The sequence below is a fragment of the Sceloporus occidentalis genome, unplaced genomic scaffold, assembly GCF_023333645.1.
Source record: "Sceloporus occidentalis isolate IW3139 unplaced genomic scaffold, rSceOcc1.0.p SCAF_3, whole genome shotgun sequence".
NCBI classification, from domain to species: Eukaryota; Metazoa; Chordata; class Lepidosauria; order Squamata; family Phrynosomatidae; genus Sceloporus; species Sceloporus occidentalis.
This window is the reverse complement of record NW_028316983.1, coordinates 103,188,834-103,211,666: the sequence shown is the minus strand read 5'-3', so window position 1 is coordinate 103,211,666 and position 22,833 is coordinate 103,188,834. Positions and strand designations below refer to the sequence as shown.

The following is a 22,833-nucleotide window of genomic DNA, read 5'->3' as shown; positions in this document are numbered from 1 at the left end:
TTTCCTGTTGGAGTGAATTGCTCCAGTGAGCATAGTACAGTGGACCCTTGTTATATGTTGGGGTTTGGTTCCAAGATCCCCCATGGATAACAAAATCCGTGTATAAAGTCCCATTCAATATAAATGACATAGCCAAATGGTGTCCCTTATAAAAAATGGAAAATCACTGTTTGATATTTGAATTTTATACTTTTTTTGAACATTTTCAAACCGTGTATGCTTGAATCCATGTATAAAAAATCCGTGTATAAGAAGGGCTGACTGTACAGTGGGTCTGATGTGGATGTAATCAAGCTTAGGAAAGTTCCCACATTCCCTCAACCAACCATATGTACTGTAGATTCTGAGAGCTACCATTCAAACACTTTTTTCCAAACTCTTGGATCAATTGCTTTTCATAAAAGAAAAATATTTAGGAAGATCCAGTTATGGAACTGGATGTCAAGTCTAACTTGACCCTTCTCCTAAACAAAACAAGATAGAGGTTATGACAATAATGAAATGTAATTTTTATTAAACAAAGGGGGATATAAATAAAGTAGTATGTAGTGGAGAATTTTCTTTAAAAAAGCAGTTACTACTCCTGCCCAGATTTGATATTGAGTGTGTTTACAGATGTGATCCAAACACACATGACTTTTTTTTAAAGTTCCTTCCAAATGCATATTTAATAAGATGATGTATATGCCAGGCAGTATGTATTCTGCATCATCTGCGTCAGTGTTTAAAGATTTTATTTTGATCCACAAAACTAAAATAAGTGCAATGGGAGAACCTGTTGACTTGTGAAATTCTTGCTTGAAATCCAAGATAAGATGCCTTACTAAATCTAAGCACACAATTTGATAAAGGCAGCATGGAAAATCCATTGAACACATGGAATGAAGATGTTGACTGTGAATTTTACTGCACTGAATCGAAACCCTGCAACAGCACTGAGTGGATTGCCCCCGGATGATAATGGCACAAGAGGTTGGGACAACACTTTGACTAAAGTGGTCGAACTGTCTCTGAACTTTAATAAGAACTTCACATCTGCTTTATTATTCTTTAAAGTTGCTTGTGAGAGAGTCAGATAAATGAGTTTGCACTTCACCAATATTTGAGAACCTTGCTTTTTGTATAAATTTGTGTAGACTGATCTTGTCAAGAGGTATATGCAATAATGTCTAAGCAATAAGTTGCATGTGTATTCAAGGCGTTGGTAAATAAGAATAAAGGAAGAGAATGCAGCATTTTTTTCCTCCGATTTTTTTTTCTATAAAAGTGATGTGTACTGAAACCGAACATATTATGGTAAGTAGAGACATATTGATGTTCATTAGTAGCTTTTACATGTAAGAGAACTGTAGCTTAAAACCATTTTAAAGGCAATTGGCATTGCCTTAAGTAATGCTGGGATTTTATAACAGGCTTTCTGTTTCTAAAGAGAATGTGTGACTTGCCATAGAGTTTGGAACACCATTTTTTAAATGCAACTGGTTACATATCATTACTTTTGAGCAGTAATTTGTTGATGGTGCTTATTTCCTTCGTTTTGGCCATTAACTGTTATGGAATGTGATGAGCTATTTTTTCTTTGCTTTTCCAACTCTTTTTTAAATAGAGAAAATCCTCCCAAACTTCCAAAGTCACCTCAAAATGCCCCATTAAACCCCTTGGCTAACTATGCATATATTTTAAAAATGTGGCATTGTATCTTATAAAGGCATGTGGTACTTTTTATGTTAAGAGGCTTGCTAATTTGATGCTATTTCCATCGTGACCTAGGAGCAGATTGTTTTCAGTTCATACTCCAGTCAATGCACTTGTCAAAGCAATTTTTTTCATTTATATATTATATTTGAGATGTTTCTCTCCCTGCGTTTAAAAAAAGCTAACAGTAAGGAACAGAACAGAAATAGCAAGTAAAAACTGCTGAAATAACAAAAAGATAAAAATTACAGTAAAGCAGCTTGTGGATGGGAGACCATGATAAGCAGAAACAGCAGTAAGAGTATTAAAGATAATAAAAGCCAACAGCCACACACTGAAATGTCATACAAATGTTTGTGCAAGAAAGAAAGAAAGAAAGAAAATAGGGGTTCTTAAGCTGAAAAATAGGGGATATAAACGGTGTTTTTTTTTTTTTTTGGTGTGTTTTGTTTTTTGTGGGGTTGGGAGAAAAGGCCTCACAATTCTCTACTCTTGATGATATTAAGGTATGAACAAATCCACAGGAGGACAAATGGTCTTCCACTCTTCTGCTCCATTTCTTGGAATTATGTCCACAAACTGGATGTGTGTGTATGTGTTTTAAAATACTACCATGATACACTCCTACTGTGTCATGTCTCTGTGTTGTTTGCCTTTAAGTCATTTCCAACACGACAACCCTAAGGCAAACCTATCATGGTTTTTTTCTGGCAAGATTTGTTCAGAGGTTTGTCATTGCCTTCCCCTGAGGCTGAGAGAGGGTGACCTGCCCAGGGTCACCCAGTGGGTTTCCTGGCCGAGCTGGGAATCAAACCCTGGGATCCGTAGTTGTAGTCCAACACTCAAGCCACTACACCACACTGGCTCTCAAAGCCATCAGAGTCAACTCGTCAGCCATCTGGTAATGTCACCTACACTCCTGTAACTATTTACATAGATAAAGGTAGTAGTCAGAATGAAATGTAAGAAAAGCTAGGATCCATCCATTCATGCTACAGAACTATAGTACTATTATTCCACTTTAACTGCCATGTTTTCCTCCTGTGGAGTCCTGGGCTTTGTACTTTGGTGAAGCACTGGAGTGCTCTGGCTGTGGGTCCATTGCTTTGTTTCATCTTAGAACAGATGTGACCCTCCAGATAATGCTAAACTACAACTTCCAGCAATACTCACTATTGGCTACACTAAACAGATCTCTAAGAGCACCAAGCAGTTCTCATAACTGCCACAGAATTGGTGCGAATAAGATTTTGGGGTCATTTTGAACACTGGATCTCTAAAGTTCATCCTAAAGGTTTCTGACATCACACTCTCACTCTGTACCCAGTTTCTTCTTTAATTTTCTAACATCAGCCAGTTGACAAAACTGAGTAATTTCTTTGCTACTATGACCATCATTTTAAAAAGAAATGATAAATGCCTAAGGAGTATCTCTCCTTATACACCTGACTCATGTCTGACAGGAGTGGTCTTTTTATTTAACAGTGAGAGTAAATACAGTATTGGGTTGAGATAGGAAAGCACCTTCTTAGCTGTGGCACATTGGCCATGGAGTGCCTTCTCCTTGGATGCCCAAAGGATACTTCATTCCAGCACCAAGTAAAACATGGCTTTATACTAAGGGAGCTTAATTAACCTGTTACGTTAATGGGTCTTAACCTCAAACTTGTTAAAATGCTTAATATGTTTTTAATCTGTTAAAATTATTGTTATAGTTTAAATTTTAAATTGCATTAAACTGCTTAAATTGACATTACATGCCTGCACACCCTGAGATTTTGTGATAAATGGGTGGGATAAATGGTGGGATAAAATATTTTACTAAATAAACGAATTACATCCTATAATCCAACTAAATACAGCTCAATGGCCACATACTAGCAAAAATTAAATAAAATACAAAAGTTACTATCTGTGATCCAAACTAACATAACCAAAGGGCCACATACTGTTGGCTGAATTCAAAGATATAGCTGTATTGGTTTATAGAATCAGTATGTAGAGAGATCTTGTAGCATCTTGGAGACTAACTGAAAGAAAGAAGTTGGCAGCATGAGCTTTTGTAGACTTCAGTCTACTTATTCAGATGTTGGCTATTGATATCTTCTGTTGCTCTGGCCCTTTCTTTGCAGGCAGGAGAAACATGTTTATCTAATCCTTTCTGACCCATGAAATACGACTGATAAGCTCTGCTTGTCACAATGGATGACAAATTGTACAGGCCTTACCAAAGTATCTTTCAGTGGGAAAAGTGCTCATATTGTTTATATGCCAATTATTGCCTTCACAGTTTTAGTTCCCAAACATTCAAGGAAACTTTCCCCACATCTATTAGTACTGACAAACTTGTTGTATGACTCCTGTATCTTGCAGAGAATTCTTGGGAATGTTCCTGGGATATACCCAGGTCATATTACATGTTGAATAATCCTGTTGGCTATCATTGAGCTGAATGTACAGTGTAGGGTGTATCTTATACGATATTCACCATGAGGCTGTGTAATGCGAGGGAAGACCAGGAGTAGGAAGTTGGTATCATGTTCATATACTGTTCTGAAATTCCCTAACTGCACTACAGTAATATCACGCTGACTTAACAATAAAGCCATATATCAATGACATTGTATTTCCTTACTGGTATTCCTGTGTTCTTGTGAATTGCTTCATTCTTTCTTTCTTTTATTTGTTGTACCACACAGGTTTTTACACATTGTGGTCTTTTGTCATAATGCCATACTGGTAAATTACCCACACTGAGATTTAATTTAAATGTATTAAGGGCCAGGAGTGGAAAAAGAAACACTTGCTTATACTTTGTTATTTATTTAGCGTATTTATACCCTGCTGTTCAGCCACGAAGGCTCTCAAAGCAGCTGTAACTCTTGTGCTCACTCATAGGCATTCTTGAATATAGATCTGCACTGAAGCACTGAATAAGCTGTTCGGTAATTTTACTATCTTCGGCTTTAAAAGCACTGGCACGAATAGGAGTACCTTTCTATTTATGTTGCGAGTTAGTGGGACTATAGGGCCCTAAATATCCTAAAGGCACTGGATCCCATCTGATCTTGGAAGCCAAACAGGATCAGCTCTGGCTTGGATGGGAGCCTGCCAAGGAATACCAGGTGCTGTAGGCTCTTTCAGAGGAAGGGACTGGCAAAACCTCTGAGTATTCCTTGTCTGAGAAAACTCTGTGGAATTCATGAGGTCACTGTAAGTTGGCAGGTGGCTTGAAGGCACACACAAACATTGCGACTGTAAGCTTTAAGTATTTTGTAAATCTAAGTACCTAGTGAGCCAAAGTCATAAGGGATGTGAAAGTTGATGCATAGTCGAGATTGCTTTACTGCAGTGGTTGTTTTTGTAAGCAGACACACACACTATTTTTCCATTTTGAGCACTTTATGAAACTGACTAGACAAACCCAAAGCACAACACAAACTCCGGTATAGTAGCATTGTATTCATTGCTGCAAGCTACCATTTCATAATGAATAAAAATGTCTGCTGCCACCACAGAACAAAAAGCCAAGGCATGTAAAAAACTGCATCAAGTAGCTTAGTTTGACAAGGCTATCAGAATTTAAGGTGGGCTTTTGGGGGTTGCTTTTTTTACATATCAACAAAAAACATGGCCTTCTGTCTTTGTTCCCTAGTGTAGTCCCTGTCCACTATAAAATTTCCTTCATTTTTTAATGCACCAAATTAATTCTTTCAGAAGTAATGATTCTTTCACTCCTCTGTATAGTACATACAACCTGGATGCTGTCCTGATACCCCAAATATTTTGTGTCAATAGAACAATGTGTGTCTTTGGTTACTGGAATACTGCTGTTGTTGTTAATACTCCACCTTTCTCTCACTCAAGGACTCAAGGTTGCATAAAATTTTAAAACATAACTTGGCTAAAATGTACAGTAGAAAAGCTTTAAAACAACATCAACAACAACAACACTATTAAACAACAATAGAGCATGGGATAGTTCCACAGCCCTTCCATCAAAGATGAAAAATGTGATAGGTTTCTAAATTGTGCCCCTTTCACAACCAACCAATGTTAAAGGATTTTATAGAACCTTTTAGACCAGTAGCTCCAGTCCCAACCTTTTTCTATGCCCCACACCCCTCAGAAAGGTTTGATTAACATTCATACCTTCTGTAAGAACTGATAGATTTGAAGATGAAGTCCAATTTCTAATTTTTAAACTGCAAATTGAACCATGTAGGATACTGCAGGTGAACAAATTGAACTTTTTTTAAAAAAAGCTTTTAACTCAGTGCATGAAACAACATTGAGTAATTAGATTCTAATGTGTTCAGAAAAAATGTATAAAGTATTGTAAATGGTAAAATTATGTCCTTTTGATTAAATAAACAATGAGACTACTATCGATGCAACACCACCACCTACTACCACTTCTGATGGCACACTGCAGCTGGCTGAGTGATGACTTCTTGTGACTTCTCACTCAGAGACACAAACCACTCTTTGTTGCACCCCTGAAATCCCATTGCACAACCCCTTGGGGTATGGGCACCCCAGGTTGGGAACCCCTGTTTTAGATGGAAAGATGTTTGTGGCATAAGCTTTCGTACTGTCCTGTCTGCACAGGCCAAGATAATCAGGGGCCAACCTGGAGAATCCTGGCCTTAGAGCTGCCCTGACCTCCCCCTGTTACCCCAGGCACCCCATTTGACATTGGGCACCTGTTCACACATGCATCTTGTTTTGCCACCTACTGAAGTGCATTGCTTCACTCTGAGGTCAGCATAAGGCCCCACCTAGCAATAATCACATGGCATGGCCCATGTTGACCTCAGAGCACATGACCCATAAAGGTGGCAGACATACCAGGCGCAGAGTGGGATGTGTTTCAAACAGCTGCCTGGCATTGAAACAGAGGGCTCCGGGAAGATCTAGAGGAAACGGGAAAAGGTTTTTAATGCAAGTTAATAGGGTGGCTCAAGTGGCTAAGATGCTTACTCTGTTGATTGCGAGATCGGCAGGTTGGCAGTTCGAAGCCCGGGTGCCACATGATGGGGTGAGCTCCCACCACTAGTCCCAACTTCTGCCAACCTAGCAGTTTGAAAGCATGCAAATGCGAGTAGATAAATAGGTACCACTCTGGTGGGAAGGTAAAGAGCGTCCTGTGCAATCATGCTGACTCCATGATCACAGAGTAGTCTCTGACAACACTTGCTCTTCGGCTTAAAAATGGAGATGAGCACTGCTCCCTATGGTCCGACATGACAAGACAACCTTGTCAACGGGGAATACCTTTACCTTTTAGCTAAGAGGGTTATGCTAGGGTTTGGTGCTGAATGAGCCAGATGTCATCTGGTCTATTTGTGCCAGACTCTAGGTTTGGGCCATGTGTCATCAGCCTTCCTGCCAAGAGGGGGAGGCCAGTTTATTTGGCTCATGCAGACAGAGCTGTAGATACAAAGAATGCACTCTGATGCCACTTTAAGCGCTGTAGCTCCATCCTATGGCATCCTGAGGTTTGTAGTTTTACAAGATCTTTAGTCTTCTCTGAGTGACAAGAGAGTGTTGATGCCTCAGAAAGCTACAAATCCCAAGATTTTGTAGTATGGAGCCGGGGCAGTGAAAGTGGCGTCAAACTGCATGATTTTTACAGTGCAGATGCAGAGATGGATTTGGACACTTCCCTCCATGCCTCCGAGGAAGCAGACCTACCAAAGCGTAGGCTACAAACTTCTTCTATTCAGTCTAAAAGGGGCTATATAAGATTCCCTTTGCTTATACTGATCCGGACGAAGACGGTTGTGTCTTTGAATGTTACCACCAACCAATGTTAGCTGAGAATAAAACAACCACCCCAACACCCCACAGATAAATACATTTAAGAGAGGAGCTCAGCTTAAGCTCCTTCCATGTTTCAAGGAATTTGGGGAAGCTTCTTATGTTGGGTGAGAGAGAGAGAGAGAGAGATAGGGCAAGGGCCTGTATATTTGTATATAAATAACTCTTCTAAGAACATGGCCACATAGCCTGAAAAACCCACAAAAAACTATGGATGCCGGCCATGAAAGCCTTCGACTTCACATTATTAATATTAATTAATATTGTCCACATGGCAGAAATATTCCAGGTTGGCACCTCTCCAAGGTGACCCTGGGCAAACACTATAAGAGAGAGAGAGAGTATGTATAGATAGTATTTACATTGTATGTATAGTATATACATACAATACATATAAACTATAATTAGAATATATAGTATTTACACTGTGTGTATCTACATTATACACACACATGCACAGTGTAAATACTGTATACTCTCTCTCTCTCTCTCTCTCTATATATATATATATATTTACACACACACATATATATTCTAATTCTAGTTTATATAGTATATGCACACACAATTTAAATGCTATATATTCTAATTATACTTTATATGTATATTTATAGTGTTATGCCTCAGCGCATGCCGGTATTTTATTGCACGTTTTGATGTGAGGCCCTTTGATGAAAAAAAGGCAACAACAACCATTATTATTGTTATTGTTCTTTATTAAAGCCACAAGAGAGAGGGCGTTCCCTGCAGAAATATAATCCATGATGGCACCGTTATAACAGTCAGGGTTCCATAGTGTGGGATTTGTAGGCCGCTGTGTCCCCACAACCCTTTGACAGAGAAGGCCAAAAGGCTCACAAAACTACAAATCCCAGAATTCCCTAGCACTGAGCCGTGGTAGTTAAAGGGGTATGTGTGTCAAACTGGGTTATTTCTGTAGTGTGGACTCAGCCCTTGGGTCCAAAATACACTGAGGAAATATTCCAGTTTGAGAGTGACTGAGTGTTAGGGAATCATGGGGATCGTAGTTTATTGTGGCATTAAAGCTCTTTCTCTAGAGATGGCTAAATATCTCACAAAACTACACTTCCCAGGGTTCCCTAGCACTGAGCCCGTGGTCTCAAACTGCATTGTTTCTGCAGCGTGTTTTGGACCGTGGTCTCTCAGACGGTCGTGATAGAAGAAAGCCGGCCTCAGTGGTTACCATGGTAACAAAGGGGAAGAGAAAAACCGCCGTTCTCGTCCATTAGTCATGCCCCCTTTTCATTGGCCGGTTCAATCTAGGTCCCGCCCCCAAAGTTCCGCCAATCATCTCTCTCCTCACCCCTGGCGGTCACACAGTCGCTTTTATGAGTTCATCCTGCAGTCGAGTCTTCTCGCCGAGAGTCGCCTCTTCTCGTGAGAATTGAGAGAGCGAGCGAGAGAGAGGGCGCGCGCCTCGCATGGCTCGCGAAGGTTGAAGCGGAGAGGTGAGTGGAGGAGGGTCGTTAGTTGAAGGGAGCGCCAGGGAGGGAGAGGAGCCGTTTTGTGAGCTCTGCGGTCACTGTCTTGAACGGCGAGGGCCATTGGGAGACTTGGGGGGTTTCCCACTGTTCAGTGTCACTGGCTGGGAATGGCTTCCTGTGTTTTTTAATAGGAATATTTATTATTATTATTATTATTATTATTAATAATAATATTAACATTAATATTAATATTAATAAACATTAATTTTAATATAATAGTAATGATTTATTTAAAATCTACTACAAATAAAATAAATTTAAAATAAATTAAAATATTATTTAAAATAATAATAATTTTTGTATAATAATAATAATGTATTATTTAAAATAATTTACAATTATTGTTATTATTATTTATTACTGTTGTTGTGTGCCTTCAAGTCATTTCCGGCTTATGGCGACCCTATCGTGGGGTTTTCTTCTTGGCAAGTTCCTTCAGAGGGTTTTTTTTTTGCCATGGTCATCCTCTGAGGCTGAGAGAGTGTGACTCACCCAAGGTCACCCCCAGTGGGTTTCCATGGCTGAGCAGGGAGTCGAACCCTGGTCTCCGGGGCTGTAGTCCAACACTTGAATCGCTATATGCTTGCCCTCTTTATCTTGCTCCTTTTTTAACAGTACCAACTACTATTGCTGTATGTTCACACCAGGGCAAATATAACAGCAACTGATACTATTATTGTATAGCAGTAGGAACTCATGTAGTGTCTGCCCAGGGTCACCTTGGAGAGCAGCCCGGTTTAACAAAAGCATGGCACTCACCAGTTCAAAAGTGAAGTCCCTTCCCCCCAGCACACAATTTTGGTTCCCCTGAACATATTTTTATCCCAAGCCTGTAAAAGTTACCTTCTAGACTACAACTCCCAGAATTCCCCAACCAACACAACCACTTGGAAAGGGAGTCCAAGCATCTTAGTCTGATTTTAATTCCATTCCTTAGTGCATCAATAATGTAGCTTGACGCCACTTTAACAGCCTAGGCGCCATCCTACAGAAGCCTGGATTTTCTAGTTTGGTGAGGGAGGCACCAGCACTCTTTGGCAGAGATGACTTGCCTCTTCATATCTTGCAAAATTGCTTCTTAAAAGCATAAGGTCAGTCTGTCCCATAATCACATTCAGAATGCTGTGTTTGGCTTGTAATTCCTGTATTGATGCCCATTGCATCTTTAAGGTCTGAAAAAGCCCCTAACTGTTTTTTCTGAAATGTAAGGAAGTAGCTGAAAATGCCAAATCCTCCTGAGAAGATTAAACCCATTGAATCAGTGGGATTTACCTAGTGCTGATTCACTGTTCAACAGTTGATTCAGTGGGTCTACTTTATTTGGGACTAATTCAGGCCAATATGTCTGCGTCCTGTTTTTAATTACAGTCGCCCCTCCATTTTCGCAGAGGATTCGTTCTGGACCCTGCCACAAAAATGGAGATTCGCCTGTATTCAAGGCCCATTTTATGCCCCCGTGTGAGTGCTCTCCAGGGGATTGTCTGGCCATGGTTTTGCCTACTGGACCAAAACATGGTACAAAGAGGCACTCAAAGAGGTAAACAATTAAAAAATACATCCAGTGGCTGGGATATATAAGGGTGTGAGTATATGTGCAGCCCTCCAGAGTTCAGTAAGTGACTTGTGGGGCTCCCAGAATTCATATAGCTGTCCACCCAGCTACAGTTTATATTAACTAAAGTTATACCTTGTGCCAGTACTGTATGAGACTATAGCTGCTTACTTTAAAGTTCTGTAGTGCTGATGCTGTGGTTGTGTTTGTTAATATTTGATACTTGTTATAAAAAGGTAGTTCTTTTTTTCCCTTTTTGAGCACAAACAAATAGTTACTTGCAGGCCTGTGGCATTATAAGGTACAGTTAACATTTATGAGTTGCAGTTACACAAATAAATGGCAGTGGGTTATATCACCACAATCTGAAAGCAGCCAGCTTGCCATATTCTGCCGGTAATTATGCAACTTGTTTCTGTTTCATAATCTGTTTTCATAAATTTTTCTTTTATTATTTATGAAATTAGAAACTAATAAATTTCTACTTATTTTTCTTTGCAGTTGTCTCTCTGATTTTTGTACTTTCTCCCCCTAAGAAACCAAAATTTTATTCTTTCAATTTCAGATGCCCTGCCCAGAAATCTAATTTTAAGCAAGAAGTAGAGATTGACATGGGTTTGTCTGCATCCAATCCATCTATTGCACTCCAGGCAAATACATCAGAACAGCCTAATACTACAACTTCACAATGTCCAATGCACCCAAAGAAAATGGAAGGTAATTGCTCATTCAGTTAAACAACTGAGCATTTGAGAAGTACCAGTAGTTTTATTTAATCTTTCACAAATAATGAAGTTCCTTTTAAAAATATTATTTTAAACAATATTATTAACCTATTCTACATACTTTGTTCCTCTTATGCTTTGTTCCTCTTGTGTTGGTTTTATTCCCATACATATACCATAGGAACTGGGCTACTGAGTTCTGTCTGTTGCAGAGGATTTATTTTGGTATTACTCTTGCAAGTTTTATAACAGGCAGCATTTCTTAACTATGAAAGGTACCATAGATAGACTTGTAGAAACTAAATCCCATTAGAGTTTGAGTTGCAGAAGGAATGTTAGCTCACAAAAGCGTTGAGAATCCGAAATGCAGTGAGAAGTCTGCTTCTAGATTATTTTTAGTTTGTCATTGGTGCTTGGTCTAGATGAGGGGGAGGCAGCTTCATTCTATGTCTTGCCATGTGCACCCTATTACATTGGTAAGGAGGAAGCATAGTTCATTTCCATCTTACTGATATTGACTAAAATAACTGGGATGTGGTTGAGGTTAAAAGTTTTCCTCACCCCACAGAAGTTCCTCTGAACTGCTGAGAAGAGGGAGAGACTTTAACCTGGCTCTCTTCTCAGTGTTTCTGCTGGACAAGAAGGCCTACAGGGAAAACTCCTTGCATGCCTTCTTTCTACTACTTCAGATTCTTTTTTGAAACAGGGCACATTAGGGGAGTTATATTCATAAACACTTATTTTCCAATCTGAACTTCCTTTCACCAACCTGCCAGACATTTGTTTAGTGTGCTCTGAGGCATCATGTGCAGCAGAGTAATTTGGTGGCACAGTAGGGAAAGTCTTAAGTGTTGCCTACCTCTGATCTAGATACTGTAAGCCACTGTGATATACTCCACACCACTATCTACTTCTATTCCGGTCTTTAACATACAGTAGCATATGTTTATGTTTTGAACACTCAGGCCAAGCTGTTTTTTCAAACAATAATAAATGTTTATTTGAATAATATTAAGTATCTTTGAAGTACAGTTGTTATTGTATCTTTACTTGGCAAATTAGTTATAGATATCTCACTACTCTCTCTCTCTCAGTAGTAAAGTCAGCCACTCAGGCTCTGATATCCCTCAGGATATTAATCAACCGAGACCCCTTTTCCAGAGTCTGGCTAACCCTGAGTCTCTCAGTACAAGACTCTCACTTGGACTACTGTCCCTTCTTGAGACCACTAGACCTTCCCTTGGTGTGTAATCAAAACCCACTCTGCCAAATTATTGTTCCCTCAGGAACTCCTGGAACACAGTCCTCTCTTGGACTCTACTGTTCCTCAACTGAACACCAGCTTCATCCCTCAGGATTACAAACACTAACTGACTAAAGCCAACTGCCAAGCGGAATCTTCAAACTCCTCAGCCAGCACCTGCTTGGCTTAGGGTCTCTGGCTTCTGGTTGGCTGGTTTGTGAGTCAGTTCATCACAGTCACCTCAAGAAGTGTCAACATATCTATGCTCCACTCTCCATGAAGGTTGTCTTGCAAACCATTTCTAGTCCCACACCTTTCAGATTTTTAAATAACAGCTGCAGGAAAGTTTGAAGTAAGGGCTTATGTGGGAGGGGGGAGAATTGGTTTAGTTGCCTTTAAATTTCATTTCTACTGCATGAATGATCCTTTCCTTTGTTTTAGGCTGTCCAATGCACATGAAACCTGGTGTTGATGAGAATCAGAATGCATCTGTTCCCCCACATCAGGAAAGAGCATATGAATATGTGGATTGTCCTATTAATTCTCAAACACAGGAGAAAATTGATCCTAGAAATATGGTACGTTCAAGATTTTTTAAGTGTGGCACTATCAAATACAGTGATATTTTAAACCTTACAAGACTGAAGGATATTTTTATGTATTTCTGTTGCTGCTGTTAAAATAATTTACTAAAAGTTTAATATTGTTTCAGTTATGGGTGAACTAAGAACACTCTGAGCTTCTTTGCCTGCAGTGCAGAGAAGTGCTGAGTCTTCAATTGAAAAGATAGCCGTTCTCATGTTGCTGTTGAAAATTGCATTGTTGTACTTGGCTGGTCTCAGAAGTAGACAGCCCTTTCAAATGGTACTATACTTACATCCACTATTTATGAAACCACAAGTCCCATCATTTTAAAGGGTTACTGTTCTTCGGTTATGTACAATTCTTGCAAATATAATCTTCATTAGAGGCATAGTCATTCCAATATCATAATTTTGATGCCATTTTCATGGCATTAAGTAATAAGATTAAAAACCCCTGTACAAGATGACAACTCCAGTTTTCATACTGCATCTTCTTTTCTTCTTCTGCCAGAATATACATTGAAATAAGGGACTCTTTTATTATGACTACCTTGATTTTCATACCTTTCCTGCCAGGTTACTTGTGTCCTAATATTTAACACAAACAAGTGCTTAAATGTTTCTCATTATGTCAGCCTGCTGAGCTTTTGATTCTGCCTGATTTCAAAGGACATCTTTGCTTGAAAATTGGAGGGTATTTTGTGACACAGTTGTGAGATCCTTAGTTTGGGATGATTAACATTTCTACTTTTACAAGAATAGGATATAAGCAGATTCTTAAAAGCATGCGTGGTTCTGTTAGTCCTTGTATTCAGTACATTGGTGAGAGATCCAGCCTTATGGCTGGGCTCTGGAAACTCCAGGAGAACATGTAATTCTTTAGCTAGAGAAAGAAATATTGCTACTCATAGTGAGAGAACTGAACATTCTAGTAGACTAGAATCTCACTCTACTCTCTGCAAATAAATAGAAAAGTCAAAGTGATTCTAGACTGCATCAATAGGAGTAACATGTCTAGATCAAGGAAAGTAATGGTGCCACTTCATTCTACTTTGGTCAGAACTCATCTGGAATATTGTGTTCTGTTCTGAGGAATATTGACAAGCTGGTGCATGTCCAGAGTAGGGCAACAACAATGATGAAAGGTCTGGAAACCATGCTCTGTGAATAGTGGCTTAGGCAGCTGGGTATGTTTAACCTGGAGAAAAAGGTTAAGAGGTAACATGATAACTGTGTTTAAATTTTATCTGAAGGGATGTCATATTGAGGATGGAGCAAGCTTATTTTCTGCTGCTCCAGAGATTAGGGCATTGATCAATAGATTCAAACTCCAGGAAAAAAGATTCCACCTCAACATTAGGAAGAACATCCTGACATTAAGAGCTGTTAGACAGTGGAATATGCTGCCTTGGAGATTGGTGGAGTTTCCTTCTTCGGAAGTTTTTAAACAGAGGCTGCATGTGATCTGTCAAGGGTGCTTTGATTGTGTATTCCTGTGCAGCAGGGGGTTGGACTGGATTACCTTTGTGGTCTCTTTCATTTCTGTGATTCTGTGAAATAGCTGATACCTGTGAAAAGGCCCTAGAAGGAAGGTGTCCTGAAAAAGCCAGTCAGGAGAGGATAACTCAAGTGTATCTATAACAAATAACTTATGCTCCATAAAAAGATTAAAACGTTAAAAGGTCTGTTTTTAAATTCTAATTAACAATCAGGATGAGATGTTCATATCTGTAACACAATGTTCAGATAGTAGAAAATAACTATATGCATACCTTTGTAGAGATTATTGTTTTGGTCTGACATACTTGGGTCTGGCCCTGTTAAGATTAGAAACTGAACCTTTATAACCCATTTCCATCTCTTGTTATATGAATGCTCTAAATTGAGTCACCATATTTTTATTCCCTCCTCTTTCCTACCTATCTGTAACCCCAAATTACAGTAATCTTATTTGTTTATTAACTTGTTTTGTTTGTGCACCCTACCTCCCTTTGCTCACATTTTTTGTAGAATCTTTATAACTATTCCTGATAGAATTCAGAGAAATAGAATAGTTTGGAAAACCACCTCACTTAAAAGAGAAAGGTAGAGTAGTACTAGTATGGCTGCCTCATCTTTGATTGTCCAAGACCATTATCTATGAGGGAATAAAGGAAATAGTTCTATGGTAGTAGCAACTTACATTAGGCACCATCAAGTACAAACTGGTTTGACTTTATCTGAGTTGAATAGTAAGTGACAAATACACTGAGATATTGGAGCACTCTAGACAAAGCATTTGGATTTAAACCTTTTAAATGATGTATTGAATACACTGTATATGGAGCGTACCTGGATAAATAGATAAGTTGGTTTTCCCAGCAGATTATCCACTGCCTTAATTTCTAATTCTGCTTATTTTGCTTAGATGCCACCTCCTAATCAGCTTCCATCCCCTGATCAACCATTTCCGTTGTCTACAGTGAGAGAAGAGTCTTCTATTCCTAGAGCTTTTTCTGAACAAAAATGGGTTTATCCTTCAGAACAGATGTTTTGGAATGCAATGCTTAGAAAAGGGTATGTGACTTGCAAGTGACACTTTATATCAGTTTACAGGGCAGTTAGTGATGCTGGTAGAAGTGAAGAAGCTACTAAAGCATGAAAAGAGTGTTTCCTTGTCATCTTTTAACTAGCTCATCTGGAATTAGGGGCTCATTCACAAAAACCTAAGTACATGCAATTCACGTTCATCATTTGTTATTCTTGTCTCTTGCAGTTTTCTTCTCTGTACTATTACTCTAGCCTCTTTTCTTCACTTGCCATCTCCCAGTCAAAATCTAGATTATCAGTTTATTAAGAGAAAGCATATATTAGGTGATAGGAAAACTGTGGGCCGAAACATACCAGTAGGTTCAGCTGAGTTCAAGCCAGTTTGGAGGCATGGTGTTTACAAGATGGGCAGGATCCAAGTGACTTGGGGGCATGAGCTGGCTCCAGAGGCAAATGAACAATATCTTCACTTGACATTATCAAATGATAGATGTACACATAGAGTGGTAGAGGTGGAAGAGACCACAAGGGCCATCCACTCCAACCCCCTGCCATGCAGGAAATCTCAATCAAAGCATACCCAGCAGATGGCCATCTGTGCATTAATTAAGCACACGGAACATAGTGATACTTAAATCTTAGAAAAATTTGCACAGAATTGAATTGTTGAATTATGTAGACTTTGCAGACTGCATCTTTTAAGAAAGTAAGGGACCATTGTCCTTTGAAAGTTGAGACTCCTTTACCCCTGCTGAGATTATGGAGATCCTATGTCATATTCTGCTGCTGTCAGAAGTTGTGATTAGTGGTGATACAGGACAAGATATCAAAATATCTGTCTGTCAAAATATCTGGATCATTGATATGGCCATCCAGATATTGCTGGACTAAAGCTGTCATCATCTGTCACCATTGTCTAGATTGGCTATAGCTGTGTTGGCTATAGTTGAGATCCCCTAAATCAGGGGTTCCCAACCCTTTTAACTTGCAGAACCCTTTTTTAGAATCAGTTTCTATGGTGGAGCTCCTAAGAGGCCTACCCTATGTCTTACAAGTTAATGGTGTTTAGAAGTAGTGTTATTTTTGTTTCTTATTCTTTAATTTCATTCAATTTTTATTTCTATCATTTTCCTGGAGCGGCTGCAGAGCACCTGGGAAGTGCATGTGGAGCCCTAAGGGCTCCTTGGAGCACAGGTTGGGAACATGTGCCCTAGATTGTGAAATTCTATCTCCCCGACGACTGCATGGCCCCATTCTATGGCTTTATTCTTACTCAAAAGGATCTTTTATAAATTGTTCCTTTGGTTTTGAATTGTTTTTGATTTATTGTTGTAATTTTTCACTTCTCTGGGATTCTGCAATAATTACATTTATAGTACATGGTTTCATAGTTTTAAAATGTTTCACTTTATTTGCCACATGGGAGCCATTTTGGGAAATAACTTTTAATATGTTAAAATAAAAATATAATACCTTTGATCTTCAAGAGTGAGAGATTAGTATGGAATTACTGTGTGCCTTTGAAAAAAGGACAACTGTTTTAACAATACAGAGTGTTAAAATCAGATTTAGTCATGCTTAAACTATAATCACTAAATTTAGTGAGGCTTAAGTTAGTCATGACTAATGCATAATTGATTTAAGAAACAAAAGCTATGCAATGGCTTGCCTGCTAGTTTTTTGGTGATAAAGTAATAGATGCTTAGAACTGAATACTCTTCTTGTATTTGAATTTTGTACCTACTTGGTGAATATTGTTTTTACCTGTACAGTGGGCCTGCTGTATCAATGGGTTAGCCATTCGTGGACTCAAGTGTTTGTTGCTGTCACGCATTGCCTCCCACTGATTATAATGAGGCTGGGGCATGTATGGGGTTTCCCCTGTGTGTGTGTGTGTGTGTGTGTGTGTGTATGTGTGTGTGTGGTGGGGTTAGAACCTTCCCCTCCCTTCTCTTCCCTTCCTTGCAAATGGGAAGGGTGCACTGTAATTTCTTTATGCAATGAAAGGAGGATGGGGAGATGATAAATTTCATTTTATCCTATAAGATTCCGTTAGCATGCTTTTCTGATTAAAAAACAGAAACATGAAACTATAAAAAACAGTTTACCTCTGATACTAACATCTTCAATATTACTTTCTTTAGATGGAGGTGGAAAGATGATGACATAAAACCTGAAGATATGACAAATATAATAAAAATTCATAATAAGAATAATGAGCAGGCTTGGCAAGAAATTTTAAAATGGGAAGCACTTCATGCTCGGCAAGTACAACTATGGTATTAAAATGTTCCTCCACATTGTGGTATAAAATCTTGTCATAAACTAATTATGCAGGTGAATTTGGATTTTGTTATAATAGTAATTTCTGATTTTTATATGTGTTCTGAAAGAAGAACAGGAATGAAGAACTGATGAGGATCTTTCCTAGAGAATTTCACTAGCATGAGTTAGCCTTACCCTTGGAATTGTGTTGCTTGCCTGCTCTACAACTTTAGAATAGAGATGGACGACTGTTACGGATGCAAGGCACAATTTTTGCCTCATAGAAGGGCACAAATTTCTGGTCACATAATTGACTTGGCTGCAAATTTTGAGTTAGATATCTTAGATTTGCCTGGCTTTTGGGGTCTGCACACAAATTGTGGGCCACACAATTCCCACAATTTGTCCTCTAATAGCTCTTGGAAGCTACTACAAGTGGTCCTCAGATTTTGGAAGTACAGTCCGTCCTCGCCTTATGCGGGGGATCCGTTCCGGATCCCGCTGCGTAAGGCGAATTCCGCCTATGCTCAAGCCCCATTGGAAACAATGAGGCTCGTGTGCGGCGGTGCAGCTGCGTGCAGGGCGCAACGGGCGCATGTGCCCATTCAGTTGAATGGGACTTGCCGCCCCTTCCGCCCTGCGTGCGCCCTGCAGCTTGAGTGCATATGCTCAAGGCCGCGTATGGCGCGCCTGCGTATGGCGCGGGCGCGCTGTAGTTCCTTTAGCATCTAAAGACCAGCCCACACAAGATATTAATTCTGTGTGTGCAGGTAACTTACCCCATTTTTAAAAAAATGTAAATGGTCACAACATTTCTGGGGAGACAGTTTCTGCCAAGATTGTAGCAGCAACAGGAGCACATCTTAGTGAAAACTCCCTCTAGCCATCCATCTCTCAACAGTTTAATAGTTGCCTGGGCTTCTCTAAAGTGGCTAATTATAACAAAATATGAGCATGCTAAAATTATTCACAGAATGTAATGTCTTTGTTAGTTTGACCATAGAACTTACTCTTCTTGAGATGGTGAACTAATGGTAAATTTGAGGTAGTGAACCTGCCCTTTGTTAGGCAGAGAACATAGAAACTCTTGAGAGGTGCATCCATGCTTTTGCATTAGGACATTTTTAGATGCTGTTTTGGTAAAACATACCAAATGTTGTCTCACTTTAAAAAAGGTTTTACTTTTGTTGGAGGTAGAAACCTCAGATAGTAAAGCCACAATCCATTGGCTCTCTCTTTAGGATTGACCTGTAGCATCTAAAATGCATTATCTTCACATCCAGGAAACATATTCAGGGCTAGCCGTGTTGGCCATATAGCAAAGTACAGTAACATACAAAATCCACAAAATTTGTTTATTTGGTCAACCAAAATGCACAAAATACATGATACAAGTCAGGCAAAAGTGTTAAAAATCATACACAAGAAAGATAAAATAAAAAATAATGTATTTTTGCATTTTGGTTATTCTTATAAAGGTATTAACTGTTATGTGGATTTTGGATGTTATTGTACTTTGCTATATGTCCAACATGGTGGCCCCTGAATATGTTTGTTGGCTGCTTAGTGATGTAGGTGCACATCCTGATTAAATGTGGGATGAAACAGATGGGCAAATAAAGCAATTTTCAATCACTTTCAAGGTGGGGTGTTTAAAACGGCACACATCTTGAAAGCAAAAACTGGACCGAAGTCGCACTCTGGGTCTGGAACAAAGAGAAGCTGGGATATTCTGATTTAGCCCGGAAAATGTTAATCTTCACTGCTGCATGTAAATACCCTGATGTAAGTTTGGAGCTGCAGCAGTGACCATTCCAACAAATGTAATTTCATCATACACAAACAGGAGGCATGGGGTGAAGGGGGCATGTGTGTGGGGGGGCCTCCATTATTGTGGTTTGCCAATGTATCACTCACACACTAATTCCTTGTATGGGCGAAGCATTGCAAGTGTGGCTAATCACAGAGGCAGGAGTGCAATGGGATGGCATTTAGACAAACACAGGAGGTTATTGAAGATAGTGTGCTTGTGCAACCATGTCCATGTATTGCAATAAAAAGGCAACAATTTTTTTTTACCCAGGGGTAAAAATGCTGTGCCTTGTGATCAGCCAGTGTTTATTTGATTTGCCTTAGGAGTGGGCAATGGAGGTTTGACCCGCTTTTGGAAAAAGCAGGTACAGGCCACTTTTTCCTGCCCATCTGTTCCGGGTCCGTGTTAAGGGTGCAATCCAGTATATGCTTGAGTATGACTTTCTCCACTCAAATGGATCTTTTGAGTAGACAGACACAGGATTCTACTTCATACCCTTTTTAATACACTAGTTTTGCCTAGATTGCTGATTGTGTGTTTCTGAAACTTTTCAGGGAGTGCCCATGTGGGCCAACTCTTGTTCGGTTCGGAGGTAAATCTAAAGAGTACTCACCAAGAGCCAGAATGCGATCCTGGATGGGGTATGTTATGGAAAATAGATTACTATCTGTTTTTAAACAGGTTTTAAGACTTAAAATCTTTGTATTCAGTGTACAATGACTAGTATGAGGTGAGACATATAACTTCACCTTAACTTTAATGTTTGATATCTTAGAACTTGAAAATGTTTTTGGACTACAGTGTGTGGAATTGCATAAAGAGTATACTTGATGGCTGTGCTGACTAAAGAGTAGAAGTTTTGATAGTCCCTAAAATACATGTCTAAGTTCTGGTTTTATAGTTATGATTCTATATATCTGGACTACTTACTTTAGTTTCAATCTCCTTACAATATGCACTTCTTTCCAGGTATGAACTGCCTTTTGATAGACATGATTGGATTGTTAACCGCTGTGGAACAGAAGTCCGATACGTCATTGATTATTATGATGGAGGAGAAGTAGATAAGAACTATCAGTTCACCATTTTGGATGTTCGCCCTGCTTTTGATTCCTTGACTGCTGTGTGGGACAGAATGAAGGTGGCTTGGTGGCGCTGGACTTCATAAATAATGTTGTCCATTATGAACAATACTTAGGATTGTTTTATTTTAAAGGTGGTGTTGCAAGGACCTTAGACTTTAGATTAAGGTGACAACACTTTTATTATTGTGCTTGCCGTTGTGAGGCAAACTGATTTCTTTAAACAGGTCTTCAAAGAAAAAGTAGTGCATTTGCGCTCCATTTTTGATGACTATTTTGGTGATGTTCTACTAAAACTGGAAAATTTATTGAAACCATATAGTTCAATAAAGGATATACAGAAGGCATTCAAGCTAGTGACTTAAGCATCACTGCTAAAAAATGGAGATATTGGGAATGTGTTACTAAATAAGGGGTATCTTCCAAGAATTTATTTTTATTTTATTAAATTAAAAGCATGAAAATCATGCAGCCCCTCAACAGCACTACACTAAGGGGTGTGGATATTTACATTGTAAAAGTTGTACACCATGAACAAATTGCAGCCTTGTAATCCGAAAGTTCCTCCTGTAAACTGCTGGATATTGCTTCCTTCTTGTGGCAGAGCCTGCTGGATATTGCTTTCCTCTTGTGGCAGAGCCTGCTGGATATTGCTTCCCTCTTGTGGCAGAACTTTCACCTTTAGCGCTATATCTGCGTGTCAGATGTTGTGGTGTAAATGCTTGTTGAGGATGAAAACCAGCATAGCCAGCACGCTCACCTCCAGTGCTATATCCGTGTGTCAGCAGAATATTTCCTGACGATCGAAACCAGGGAAGCCGGCACACTCACCTCTTCTGGTGTGAAGAGTATCTTGCAAGAATTTATGCCTTTACTGTGAGAGGTTCTGTTCTGAATTGCAGTAATTATCTGAAAGGAGGCATGATTTTGGAAATAATACCTTATAGCAAAAACAGGATATAAAAGCAACAACTAAAGTGTAATTAAAATCTAGAAGGTTAAATGTGTTTTGATTTATACACTGATGCCTAAATCTAACATGGTATCAGTGTTTCAGGGCCTGCTTGATGGAACCTGCTTCCCCTTCCCTCACTCTTGCAGCCCTAGGAACTGCCTAAAAACCTGGTACAGATATTTTCCCAGACTTCTGGAGCAGGTATTCTTGAAATCCTTTGGGAATGCAGTCAGAAGATGAATTAACCTCCCCTATTACTTTCACTAGATTCTGCTTCCCTACCAGCTTACAGCATTTGAGCCTGACCTGCACTTTTCCCTAGACTATTTGTCCGTTACATAACTGCAGTTTATGCACAAATGCATGTATTGCACAAACTGACCAACATATTAAAAATAATCAGATGCCATCTGACTAGTTCTCATACTACTTTCCTGAATATACAGTCATCCCTCCCCATTTGTGGGCTAAGCATTTGTGGATTTGATTATGTGTGGTTCTCTGTATTTACCATCCCCTCTGCTACTGCCCTATACATGACTCAAAAAATATGTTCTCTCTAGGCATTTAATTCCTAGAGAAGTGGTATTTCAGGTTAAAAAAATAGCATGCTATATTTGCAGATTTCCCCCCCTCTTTCATGTGGATCCTATGTTCCTAGTCCTGATAAAAGTTGAAGGCTGACTGCAGGTTAAATTAAAGAATTTGTCAAAGGAGGTTATTAATGGATCTCAACTATCAGTTTGTACTTTTCAGTGTAGGCAACTGCAACAAATTATAGTTTAAATTACACAGGCCTGTGAAGAAATCCCCCCCCACACTGTTGTAGCTATTTTAATGTACAGATTTATGGGTGCTGAATTTGACAAAACACAATAAAAATGTCATACCATGCACAGTCCATGCACAGATTTGATATTTTTATCAATTTAGTTATTCAGCTTTGATTAAGAGCAGACACTGATGTTCCAGTGTGATTTCTTTTAATGCTTTTGAATGTTTTGTGTATGTGTGTGTTATCAATGAATAAGGCCCAGTACAGATGGGCAGAAAGCGCTGTCA

The 22,833-nt window shown here is 39.2% G+C and overlaps 1 protein-coding gene across 4 annotated transcripts; it reads left to right on the top strand.

The window, feature by feature from the left end:
- The first annotated feature begins 8,845 nt into the window (after positions 1 to 8,845).
- On the top strand, positions 8,846 to 22,667 carry HCCS (holocytochrome c synthase). Of its 4 annotated transcripts, none has more exons than XM_089515664.1 (8): positions 8,846 to 8,987; positions 10,392 to 10,560; positions 11,141 to 11,292; positions 12,985 to 13,121; positions 15,535 to 15,683; positions 17,801 to 17,935; positions 20,289 to 20,375; positions 20,704 to 22,667. In XM_089515664.1, exons 2-8 carry the CDS (start codon positions 10,472 to 10,474, stop codon positions 20,900 to 20,902), a joined length of 948 nt encoding a protein of 315 aa, XP_089371790.1. In that variant the 5' UTR covers positions 8,846 to 8,987; positions 10,392 to 10,471; the 3' UTR covers positions 20,903 to 22,667. The 4 variants fall into 4 exon arrangements, with proteins under 4 accessions (XP_089371790.1, XP_089371793.1, XP_089371792.1 ...); XM_089515666.1 differs by having other exon boundaries at positions 8,847 to 8,987; positions 17,801 to 17,920; XM_089515667.1 differs by lacking the exon at positions 10,392 to 10,560.
- The last annotated feature ends 166 nt before the right edge of the window (positions 22,668 to 22,833 follow it).

Excerpts from the sequence above, each read along its gene's own strand:
- HCCS (XM_089515664.1), top strand. The coding sequence starts at position 10,472 with ATGCCCCCGTGTGAGTGCTCTCCAGGGGATTGTCTGGCCATGGTTTTG. Across the intron at positions 10,561-11,140 it reads ACAAAGAGGCACTCAAAGAG|ATGCCCTGCCCAGAAATCTA; the intron begins GTAAACAATTAA and ends TTTCAATTTCAG. Across the intron at positions 17,936-20,288 it reads GCTCGGCAAGTACAACTATG|GGAGTGCCCATGTGGGCCAA; the intron begins GTATTAAAATGT and ends GAAACTTTTCAG.